Raw genomic sequence first — 12159 nt, 5'->3', positions numbered from 1 at the left:
CTCGTCCTCTCGTCCCCTCATCTTGCCCCTCATACTCTGCTTCCCCATCTCTTCTTTTTCCCCTCCTCTCATTCCCCCCTCCCCCACGCTCCTCTTTCCATCCTCTCCCCATGTGTTGCCATGGGTGCCGACACGGTGAAACACACAGAGCCCATGGAAATGTTCAGCTCTTCCCAGAACCGAGGTTTCTCCCCCCACAATGAGTGCAGAAAGCAATGAAACAGTAAATTTTTGTTTTAAATCCCCCAAAGAAGCTACCGCGCTCCTGACCCTGAGCAGCTACGTGTGAGTGCGGGTGAATGAAAGGCAAGTCAGGAATCGAGGGGTTCAGTAATACCCCACACATGTGGTAGGATCCTACATAAGAAATAGGAGCAGGAGTCGGCCATTTGGCCCCTCGAGCCTGCTCCGCCATTCAATAAGATCATGGCTGATCTGATCATGGACTCAGCTCCACTTCCCTGCCCTGCTCCTTATAACCCTTGACTCCCTTATCGCTCAAAAATCTGTCTATCTCCACCTTAAATACATTCAATGACCCAGCCTCCACAGCTCTCTGGGGCAGGGAATTCCACAGATTTACAACCCTCTGAGAGAAGAAATTCCTCCTCATCTCAGTTTTAAATGGGCGGCCCCTTATTCTGAAATTATACCCCCCTAGTTCTAGTCTCCCTCGCGCTTTGAACCCGCCTGTGGTATCTGCAGCAGTCGAAGGTGCGGTTTTACTGCATGTGCGTGTGTGTGTGTTGCTGACCAGCGTGGCGTCCGATTCTGACCTGTTCTCATTTCACCCCTTCAGTTTTTTTGTGGTTGAAGACCACATATTGCATACCACCCAGGGTCTGGTGAACAGAGCGTACATTGATCAACTGTGGGAGTTAGCTGTATCTAAAACCATGTCGGCACTCAGGACGCATTCAGTAAGTAAGACTGCGAAATCTGCCGCCCCCCCACCTCCCCACTCCATCTCCTTCAGTTACCCCCCAGCACTGTTTCAAAGCACTGCTTATATTGCAAGATGTTAATAAACATAGTAATAGAATATAGTTCAGTGCTGATTCTAATTGTTTAAACAAACAATGTGTTGCTGCTCTGTTCCAGTTGTGAAATTTGTAAAAATTGATTAAGACCCCCATGTCCCCGTTCCCCTCCCCCCCCCCCCCCGACAACCTCACGAGCCATGTGACCCAGGGTGTGCCCTGCACCCTCCCCACGTTGCCATAGTGACTTTTGGCTCCGTCAGCGGCAGAGCCTTTAGATACTGGATTCCCTACACCCTGGAACACTCTCTCTCTATACCCGCCCAACTCTCTACCCCTCTCCCCACCTTCAACCATAGCCCAGTTGTTCGAATCCTCGCCTCTGAGTCAGAAGGTTGTGGGTTCAAGTTCCACTCCAGAGACTTGAACACAAAAATCCAGGCACTCACTCCCAGTGCAGTGCTGAGGGAGTGCCCCACTGCTGGAGGTGCCGTCTTTCGGATGAGACATTAAACTGAGGCCCCGTCTGCCCTCTCAGGTGGACGTAAAAGATCCCATGGACACTATTTCGAAGAAGAGCAGGGGAGTTATCCCTGGTGTCCTGGCCAATATTTATCTCTCAATCGGCATCACAACTAAAACAGATTATCTGGTCATTATCACATTGCTGTTTGTGGGAGCTTGCTGTGCACAAATTGACTGCCGCGTTTTCCCCATTACAACAGTGACTACACTTCAAAAACACTTCATTGGGACGTCCAGAGGTTGTGGAAGGCGCTATATAAATGCAATTCTTTTCTTTTACTGTGCTGTACACTATGACCCTGCTGATCTGTGACATCTACCCAGGCCTCTAATGCTGCTCCCTAGCCAGTTTTATTTTTTAGTAAGAAGCTGTGGTGAAGGCCAAAGTCCACAGTGCAGAATAGTATAGTCTGCAGTTGTATAGCCTCTTTCACGTCAAGAATCGCGTACAGAGGCGTAAGGGAAGCCTCCGACAGTGTGCACCCTTCACTTCAAAAGTCATTCATTGGTTACTGCAAGAAGACAATAATAAACTTGCAGAATGGCCATATAATTTGCAAATGAATTTCAACACAGATAAGTGTGAGGTATTACACTTTGGTAAGAAAAATAGAGAGGTCACATATTACTTGGAAAATACGAATCTAAATGGGGTGGAAGAGCAAAGGGATCTCGGAGTACAAATAAATAAATCACCAAAAGTTGCGACACAGGTTAACAAGGCCGTAAAAATAGCAAACCAAGCACTAGCGTTTATTTCTAGAGGGATAGAATTGAGAAGTAGTGAAGTTATGTTAAACCTGTATCGAACCTTGGTTAGACCACACTTGGAGTACTGCGTACAGTTCTGGTCACCATATTATAAAAAGGATATAGAGGCACTGGAGAGGGTGCAGAGAAGATTTACAAGGATGATACCAGAAATGTGAGGGTATACGTATCAGGAAAGGATGAACAGGCTGGGTCTCATTTTTCTCTTGAAATGAGGTCTTTATAGAGGTCTTTAAAATTATGAAATGTTTTAATAGAGTGGATACAGAGAGAGTGTTTCCACTTGTGGGGAAGAGAAAAACTGGAGGCCATCTATATAAGATAGTTATATCTAAACCAAGTTAGAGTTATACGAAGAAATCAAATAGGGAATTCAGAAGTTATGCTGATAGATTTCGATGAGGAGAGACGGGAGGAGGCTTGAGTGGAGCATAAACGCCGGCCTGGGCTGGTTGGGCTGAATGGCCTGTTTCTGTGCCATATATCCTATATTTGTAATACATTGTACCCCTAGCCTTTATATTATTTGTATTTATTTATACAAGCCCTTTTTCTAATGTATTTATTACAATGTATCCCCAGTTTTTATTTACCTCCTTTCCTTATTATGTTGTAGATAATAGAATGTAACCCCCCAATGTTACATTTATTAAGGACATAAGACATAAGGGCATGAGAAATAGAAGCAGGAATAGGCCGTACGGCCCCTCGAGCCTGCTCCGCCATTCAATAAGATCATGGCTGATCTGATCTTGGCCTCAACTCCACTTTCCTGCCTGTTCCCCATAACCCTTGACATCCCTTTTGTTCAAGAATCTGTCTATCTCAGAGCAAAACTAGAGGCCGTCAATATAAGATAGTCACCAAAAAATTGCAATGGGGATGGATTATAAAAGCAGGGAAGTCTTGCTACAGCTATGCAAGGTATTAGTGAGGCCACACCAGGAATACTGCGAGCAGTTTTGGTTTCCATATTTACGAAAGGATATACTTGCTTTGGAGGCAGTTCAGAGAAGGTTCACTCGGTTAATTCCGGGGATGAGGGACTTGACTTATGAGGAAAGGTTGGGCCTCTACTCATTGGAATTCAGAAGAATGAGAGGTGATCTTATCGAAACGTATAAGATTATGAGGGGGCTTGACAAGGTGGATGCAGAGAGGATGTTTCCACTGATGGGGGAGACTAGAACATGATCTTAGAATAAGGGGCTGCCCATTTGAAACTGAGATGAGGAGAAATTTCTTCTCTCAGAGGGTTGTAAATCTGTGGAATTTGCTGCCTCAGAGAGCTGTGGAAGCTGGGACATTGAATAAATTTAAGACAGAAATAGACAGTTTCTTGAGCGATAAGGGGTTATGGGGAGCGGGCAGGGAAGTGGAGCTGAGTCCATGATCAGATCAGCCATGATCTTATTGAATGGCGGAGCAGGCTCGAGGGGCCGAATGGCCTACTCCTGTTCCTATTTCTTATGTTCATATTAAATCAAACAGGGAATTCAGAAGAAACCAGAGAATGCGGTGGGAATGTGGAACAGGCTACCACAGGGAGTGGTTGAGGCAAATAGTATAGATGCATTTAAGGGGAGGCTAGACAAACATATGAGGGAGAAGGGAACAGAGGACTAAGCTGATAGAGTTAGATCAGGAAAGACGGGAGGAATCTTGAGTGGAGCATAAACATTGGCATAGACTGGTTGGGCCGAATGGCCTGTTTCTGTCCTGTATATCCTGTGGAATCCTATGTAAAGCCAAAGGAGACATTAGGAAAGGTGACCATCAACTTGGTCCGAGTGGTGGGTTTGTAAGAAGGAGTGAGAGACATAGTCTAAGGAGGGAATTCCAGAGGGTGGGATACAGGTGGGTTCAGGCATGGCCGCCAGGGAGGTGAGATGCACAAGAAGTCAGAGAAGCGGAGAGTTCAGGGGGAGGGTTGTGAGATTAGAGGGGGTTACCGAGATAGTGAGACCGCATGGCCATGGAGGGGTTAAATGATGCTCAGTTTGAGTTTTAAAATCAGCACAAAACTGAGGGTGGCGAAGAGGTCCATAGTTTTGAGGGCCAGGAAAAAATTGAGTCAGAGAAGGAGGCATCACTTGAATATGTTTTCTACTTTACAGCAGTGACCACAATTCAAAAATTACTTCTTTAGCTGTGAAACACTTAGTGACGGCCTGTGGTCACGAAAGGCGCTCTATAAATGCAAATTCTGTCTTTTCTTTCTAATACTGTGAAGATTAAAAATCTGCCCCAGTCATACAGTAAAATGGGAATAGGTCATTCAAAAAGTTGGTATGTTGCACTGCATTCTGAAGTTGGCTGGCTTTAAACACCACTCCTTTTCTTTTTCCTTTCTCACACACAGTCATACTGCTCTGACCCGAACTTGGTCCTGGACTTGAAGAATCTTCTCGTACTCTTTGCGGACACTCTGCAGGTAGAGGTTTTCCAGAGCTGGACTTTGGAACAGCCTTGTATGTAAGCTAACCGAGTGATGTTTAACAGGGTCGAGTGAATATTATTAAAACGTAAGGGTTGGAATGAGAAAAGACCATTCAGCCCAGAAAGCACTGTCATTCCATGGGCCAGGTATGCTCTCCGCGATAATGTCCTCCATTCACAAATTTAGGGCTAAAAATTCGGTACCACTCCGCGAGACTTTGCGCCTGACGCAGAAGTTTCGCCTCTCGTGAGAAATTGGGGTTACCGCCCCTGAAAGGAAGTGGAGCGCTAAGTCAAGGGGTGGATGCCTCGGGAGAGGGGCGCAAGGTGGTGTTGCTGCGTCGGAGGAGGAGCTCGTCGCTGAATTAAAGGGACAGGCCCAAGCTGCATACTCTGCCAAAGGGTCCTTCATAAGAACATAAGAAATAGGAGCAGGAGTAGGCTATACGGCCCCTTGACCCTGCTCGCCATTTAATACGATCATGGCTGATCCGATCATGGACTCAGCTCCACTTCCCTGCCCGCTCTCCGTAACCCCTTAATCCCTTATCAGTTAAGAAACTGTCTATCTCTGTCTTCAATTTATTCAATGCCCCAGCTTCCACAGCTCTCTGGGGCAGCGAATTCCACAGATTTACAATCCTCTGAGAGAAGAAATTCCTCCTCATCTCTGCTTGAAATGGGTGGCCTCTTATTTATGCCCCCTAGTTCTAGTCTCCCCTATCAGCGGAAACATCCTCTCTGCATCCACCTTGTCAAGCCCCCTCATAATCGTATACGTTTTGATAAGATCACCTCTCATTCTTCTGAATTCCAATGAGTAGAGGCCCAACCTACTTAACCTTTCCTCATAAGCCAATCCCCTCATCCCCAGAATCAACCGAGTGAACCTTCCCTGAACTGCCTCCAAAGCAAGTATATCCTATCGTAACTACTGCACGCAGTATTCCAGGTGTGGCCTCACCAATACCCTGTATAACTGTAAAGACTTCCCTGCTTTTATACTCCATCCCTTTTGCAATAAATGCCAAGATACCAGTGGCCTTCCTGATCACTTGCTGTATCTGCATGCTATTCTTTTGCATTTCATGCACAAGTACCCCCAGGTCCCATTGTACTGCAGCACTTTGCAATCTTTTTCCATTTAAATAATAACTTGCTCTTTGATTTTTTTCTGCCAAAGTGCATTATCTCACAAATTCCAACATTATACTCCATCTGCCAAATTTTTTCCCACTCACTTAGCCTGTCTATGTCCTTTTGCAGATTTTTTGTGTCCTCCTCACACATTGCTTTTCCTCCCATCTTTGTATCATCAGCAAGTTTGGCTACGTTACACTCAGTCCCTTCTTCCAAGTCGTTAATATAGATAAATAGTTGGGGTCCCAACACTGATCCCTGCGGCACTCCATTAGTTACTGGGTGCCAACCAGAGAATGAAGCATTTATCCCGAATCTCTGTTTTCTGTTAGTTAGCCAATCCTCCATCCATGCTAATATATTACCCCCAATATATTATCTTGTGCAGTAACCTTTTATGTAGCACCTTGTCAAATGCCTTCTGGAAGTCTACTAGGTCCGTGTCTCCAGTCGTGTTGGTTAACCCTTGCCACTGGACCAAGACCTAACTCTGTCAATCCCGTGTGGTGGCTGGTGTGTAATGGCACAGGCATCTTCCGCCTTTAAGATGTTGTTCGGGATCCGGAATATTCGGTCCTTCATTGAAACACCTATGAACTCATCCCTTTTCGGCGTGGAAGCAAGTCATCCTCGTTTCGAGGGACTGTCTATGATGACACTCTCCTCTATCATGTACTCCATCCGCCAATTTAATCTCTTCTCCCCTATCAGACTCATGGACCAGAGAGGGAAAGTTCTGTAAAATTACTCCCTGATCCCCAAAGAGAAGGAAGGAAAGCTCCAGAATATTGATCCAGGCTCTCACCTCCACTACTCAGTCCACTGCCCTCCAAAGACACCTCCTCCCGAGCACCCCGGCTCAGCAGCAGACGTATCAATGTGTTCCATGGGTGGAATTTAATTCCCCGGCCAGCGGAAACAGCCTCTCGGCATCTAACCGGTCAACACCTCTGAAAGTGTTATACCTTTCAATGCGATCACCTCTCCTTCTAAACTCCAGAGAGTATAGGCTCATTCTACACAATCTCTCCTCATAGGACAGCCCTCTCACCCCGGGGTTGTTTGATTTGCCCAGTTAGAAGCACCTTGGTGGTTTCCGCTAAAACGCTGGTTTTAGGATGCAGGCCATATTGTACTAGGATGTCAGAGCCAAGACCACAAGTTCTCGATTTTCAAGGAAAATCTGATGGGATAGAAGAATAGGATCTCAAAACATCGCTATGAATCTTGGAATCCACGTAACTAAACAGAATTTAGCTTCTTTAATCCAGAACCAAGAACTTCTCACTGACGGTATGACCATTCCCCCTCCCAATCAACCAACCAGAGAACGCCAAGTGCAGAGAGACATCCAGATATCGGGTGTTCAGCTTGATAAGGAGTCAGGATAAGGGGTCGGCCATTTAGGACTGAGATGAGGAAGAATTTCTTCACTCAGAGGGTGTGAATCTTTAGAATTCTGAGTTAGTTTGCAGGTGCAGCAGGTAATCAGGAAGACGAATGGAATGTTGGCCTTCATTGTGAGAGGGATGGAGTACAAAAGCAGGGAGGTCCTGCTGCAACTGTATAGGGTATTGGTGAGGCCGCACCTGGAGTACTGCGTGCAGTTTTGGTCACCTTACTTAAGGAAGGATATACTGGCTTTGGAGGGGGTACAGAGACGATTCACGAGGCAGATTCCGGAGATGAGGGGGTTACCTTATGATGATAGATTGAGTAGACTGGGTCTTTACTCGTTGGAGTTCAGAAGGATGAGGGGTGATCTTATAGAAACATTTAAAATAATGAAAGGGATGGACAAGATAGGGGCAGAGAGGTTGTTTCCACTGAACATAAGAACATAAGAACATAAGAATTAGGAACAGGAGTAGGCCATCTAGCCCCTCGAGCCTGCTCCGCCATTCAAAAAGATCATAGCTGATCTGGCCGTGGACTCAGCTCCACTTACCCGCCCGCTCCCCATACCCCTTAATTCCCTTATTGGTTAAAAAATTATCTATCTGTGATTTGAATACATTCAATGAGATAGCCTCAACTGCTTCCCTGGGCAGAGAATTCCACAGATTCACAACCCTCTGGGAGAAGAAATTCCTTCTCAACCACTGGTAGGGGAGACTAGAACTAGGGGGCACAGCCTCAAAATACGGAGGAACCAATTTAAAACCGAGTTGAGAAGGAATTTCTTCTCCCAGAGGGTTGTGAATCTGTGGAATTCTCTGCCGAGGGAAGCAGTTGAGGCTAGCTCATTGAATGTATTCAAGTCACAAATAGGTAGATTTTTAACCAAGAAGGGAATTAAGGGTTACGGGGAGAGGGCGGGTAAGTGGAGCTGAGTCCACGGCCAGATCAGCTATGATCTTGTTGAGTGGTGGAGCAGGCTCGAGGGGCTAGATGGCTTACTCCTGTTCCTAATTCTTATGTTCTTATGTCAAAGGGCTGTGGATGCTGAGTCGTTGAGTCGATTCAAGGCTGAGATCGACAGATTTTTGAACTCTAGGGGAGTCACGGCTATGGAGATCAGTCGGGAAAGTGGAGTTGAGGTCAAAGATCAGCCACCATCAGCATCATCATCATCATAGGCAGTCCCCCGGAATCGAGGAAGACTTGCTTCCACTCTAAAACTGAGTTCTCAGGTGGCTGAACAGTCCAATACGAGAGCCACAGTTCCTGTCACAGGTGGGACAGATAGTCGTTGAGGGAAAGGGTGGGTGGGACTGGTTTGCCGCATGTTCCTTCCTCTGCCTGCGCTTGATTTCTGCATGCTCTCGGTGACGAGACTCGAGGTGCTCAGTGCCCTCCCGGATGCACTTCCTCCACTTAGGGCGGTCTTTAGCCAGGGACTCCCAGGTATCAGTGGGGATGTTGCTCTTTATCAGGGAGGCTTTGAGAGTGTCCTTGTAACGTTTCCTCTGTCCGTCTTTGATTCGTTTGCCGTGTAGGAGTTCTGAGTATAGCGCTTGCTTTGGGAGTGTCGTGTCTGGCATGCGGACAATGTGGTCCGCCCAATGTGGTCTTATTGAATGGCGGAGCAGGGTTGAGGGGCCGTATGGCCTACTCCTGCTCTTAATTCTTATGTTCATGTCCTGTCATAAGCTGAACACTCGACATCTGGCTGGTCAAAAGGTGAGTGATACTGGATGTCTCTCTGCAGTTGGTGTTCTCTGGTTGGCTGATTGGGAGGGGGAATGGACATACCGTCAATGAGACAGTTCTTGTTTTTCTCAGAGGTGACCCTGACGAAATGCAAAGTATAATGTGCGTTTAAGTGCAGGCGGGCACAATCTGAGGGGTTGCCAAGCCCAGCAGGAGATGTTAAAGTGTGTTTGTTTGCCTTGCACCTTTAGAGAGCTGCTGTTTGAAGCGCCTTGCATTTCTTTTACAGGGTTACGGATTTCCTGTAACTCAGTACTTTGACATGCTGCTGGAGATCCGGGATCAGTACGGTGAAATTCTGCTCAAGAAGTGGTCCGGGGTCTTCAGGTGAGAATCAACACATTTCTTTAAACTCCAAGAAAAACGATGCATTAGGTTAGCACATTGCCCCTTTATTACTCCAGCCTGATTTCAATCCAAGCCAGACTCCACTTGCTTTACAAGGACGAGTTTTGTTCTTGAAGGTGTGAAAGTGTTTCTCGACTGGCTGTAAGGATTTCTCGTGAGAGGTGTTTGGGCAGTTTTACTCCAATTGCCATTGATTCACAGCACAAAACTGCCCGGAATTCAGCACAAGTTAGTAATTTGACTGCAACCCTGATCTGGTAGCTGGTGCTTTTCTCAGTTGTGGTTAAGGCAGGTTATTGAGGTAGAGTTAGAGAAACTTCACTCTGAATCTAACATGACCCGCGAGTGTTTGATGGACCAGTATAGAGGGAGCTTTACTCTATATCTAACCCCGTGCTGTACCTGCCCTGGGAGTGTTTGATGGGCAGTGTAGAGGGAGATTTACTCTATATCTAACCCCGTGCTGTATCTGCCCTGGGAGTGTTTGATGGGCAGTGTAGAGGGAGATTTACTCTGTATCTAACCCCGTGCTGTACCTGCCCTGGGAGTGCTTAATGGGACAGTGTAGAGGCAGCTTTACTCTGTATCTAACCCGTGCTGTACCTGCCCTGGGAATGTTTGATGGGACAGTGTAGGGGGAGTTTACTCTGTATCTAACCTGTGCTGTACCTGCCCTGGGAGCGTTTGATGGGACAGTGAAGGGGGAGTTTACTCTGTATCTAACCCGTGCTGTACCTGCCCTGGAGTGTTTGATGGGACAGTGTAGAGGGAGCTTTACTCTGTATCTAATCCATGCTGTACTTGCCATGGGAGTGTTTGATGGGACAGTGTAGAGGGAGCTTTACTCTGTATCTAACCCGTGCTCTACCTGCCCTGGAAGTGTTGGATGGGACAGTGTAGAGGGAGTTTTACTCTGTATCTAACCCGTGCTCTACCTGCTCTGGGAGTGTTTGATGGGACAGTGTAGAGGAAGCTTTACTCTGTATCTAACCCGTGCCCTACCTGCCCTGCGAGTGTTTGATGGGACAGTGTAGAGGGAGCTTTACTCTGTATCTAAACCCCTGTACCTGCCCTGGGAGTGTTTGATGGGACAGTGTAGAGGGAGCTTTACTCTGTATCTAACCCGTGCTCTACCTGCCCTGGAAGTGTTGGATGGGACAGTGTAGAGGGAGTTTTACTCTGTATCTAACCCGTGCTCTACCTGCCCTGGGAGTGCTTGATGGGACAGTGTAGAGGAAGCTTTACTCTGTATCTAACCCGTGCCCTACCTGCCCTGCGAGTGTTTGATGGGACAGTGTAGAGGGAGCTTTACTCTGTATCTAACCCGTGCTCTACCTGCCCTGGGAGTGTTGGATGGGACAGTGTAGAGAGAGTTTCAGAATCCAGGACAAGGGGCGTTTAATAAAATTAGAGCTAAGGTGGCTAAAAGAAAATCCAGAAAAAGGAAGTCTTCACAGATAGTGTGTGAAAATATGGAAGGCCGTTGATGCAGTCGACCTGTTTAAAAGAGATAAATGGTGGATTATCTGGGATCTTGAGTGGGCAGTGAACTGTGATTAAGTAAAAATAATGCAGTGCAGACTCGATGGGCGAATGGCCTCCTCCCCTTCCTAACAATGGGCGGGACTGCAGCTGAGGAGAGAGAATGTGAACAGTTTAGACTTAGCTACATTACAGAGAGAATCGGAATGCAATGTTGATGGATGAAATTGAAAATCTAACAGTGAGCTGGTGGAGAAAATTATGGAGGGGGGTGCAGCGAGTTGTGAGTGGTAATCGCTGAATGTTTTCGACAGACTAGATCAACATGCTGTGTGTTCTTCTGGGCCTCTATGTTCCGATGCAATCTTGATGTTCGTAAGCAAAGAAAACACAAGGAGGCAGGAAGAATGTTCCCGATGTTGGGGAAGTCCAGAACCAGGGGTCACAGTCCAAAGATACGGGTTAAGCCATATAGGACCGAGATTAGGAGAAACATATTCACCCAGAGAATTGTGAACCTGTGGAAATCTCTGATTCAGAAAGTTGTTGAGCCCAGTTCATTGGATATATTTAAAAGGGAGTTAGCTGTGGCCCTTACGGCTAAAGGGATCAGGGGGTATGGAGAGAAGGCAGGAGTGGGGTACTGAGGTGAATGATCAGCCATGGCCTACTCTTGCACCTATTTTCTATGTTTCTATTTTCTATGTTTCTAAACTCCCCTGTTGTGCACCTCCAGTTAGTGCCTGCGGGGACGCTAACGGGGCACGAAAGCGCTTCCGCCCGGGGGTGGAGGGTCGCTCCCGGCTCCCGCGGGATTGTGTGGGAGTTAGCAGAGGCTCAAACGCACCCATTTTCGCCCCGCGACAGCTTTTGGCCAGCACCCTGTGTGGCAGGCATGGGCAATGATAGCGCCAGCCTCGCGGGTCGCAAACTGGGCCACACGCCCATCGCGGGGCGCGTTTCAAAGGTGAGGTGCGCCGTGCCGCCATTATTGTTTTCCCAACTCGCCGGCCGGGCCGCTGTCCAGCGACGTCGCCAGGTCCGGACACGCGATCGTACAGCCCGGCATTCCGTCTCGCTGGCCATCAAAGGGCCTGCAGAGCTCGCAGCGTCCCTCCCCTTTAACAGAACGGGAGGGGCGTCGAAACGCGGCAACGCTACGCGGAGAGGCCGAGTGGCGCTCTGCACTGCGCACAAGTAGCGCCCCCCCGATCCCGCCCCGCAAGCATGTGTTGCGCGCGGCATTGCGCTCCACTTCCTGTGACATTGCGCTCCACTTCCTGTGACATTGCACTCCACTTCCTGTGACATTGTGCGCCAC

The 12159-nt window shown here is 47.6% G+C and overlaps 1 protein-coding gene across 5 annotated transcripts in view; it reads left to right on the top strand.

The window, feature by feature from the left end:
- Positions 1-12159, top strand: part of LOC139235688 (exocyst complex component 6B-like) — a 780151-nt gene that overhangs the window by 432075 nt on the left and 335917 nt on the right. For all 5 annotated transcript variants that reach the window (XM_070866730.1, XM_070866738.1, XM_070866752.1 and 2 more), the window contains exons 11-13: positions 800-920; positions 4639-4710; positions 9238-9335. In XM_070866730.1, coding sequence (XP_070722831.1) covers positions 800-920; positions 4639-4710; positions 9238-9335 — 291 coding nt within the window. The remainder of the gene's footprint in view (positions 1-799; positions 921-4638; positions 4711-9237; positions 9336-12159) is intronic.

The sequence above is a fragment of the Pristiophorus japonicus genome, chromosome 2 (assembly GCF_044704955.1).
Source record: "Pristiophorus japonicus isolate sPriJap1 chromosome 2, sPriJap1.hap1, whole genome shotgun sequence".
Lineage (NCBI taxonomy): Eukaryota > Metazoa > Chordata > Chondrichthyes > Pristiophoridae > Pristiophorus > Pristiophorus japonicus.
Note: the sequence above shows the minus strand (reverse complement) of the source record. Positions and strands in the feature narration are given on the sequence as shown.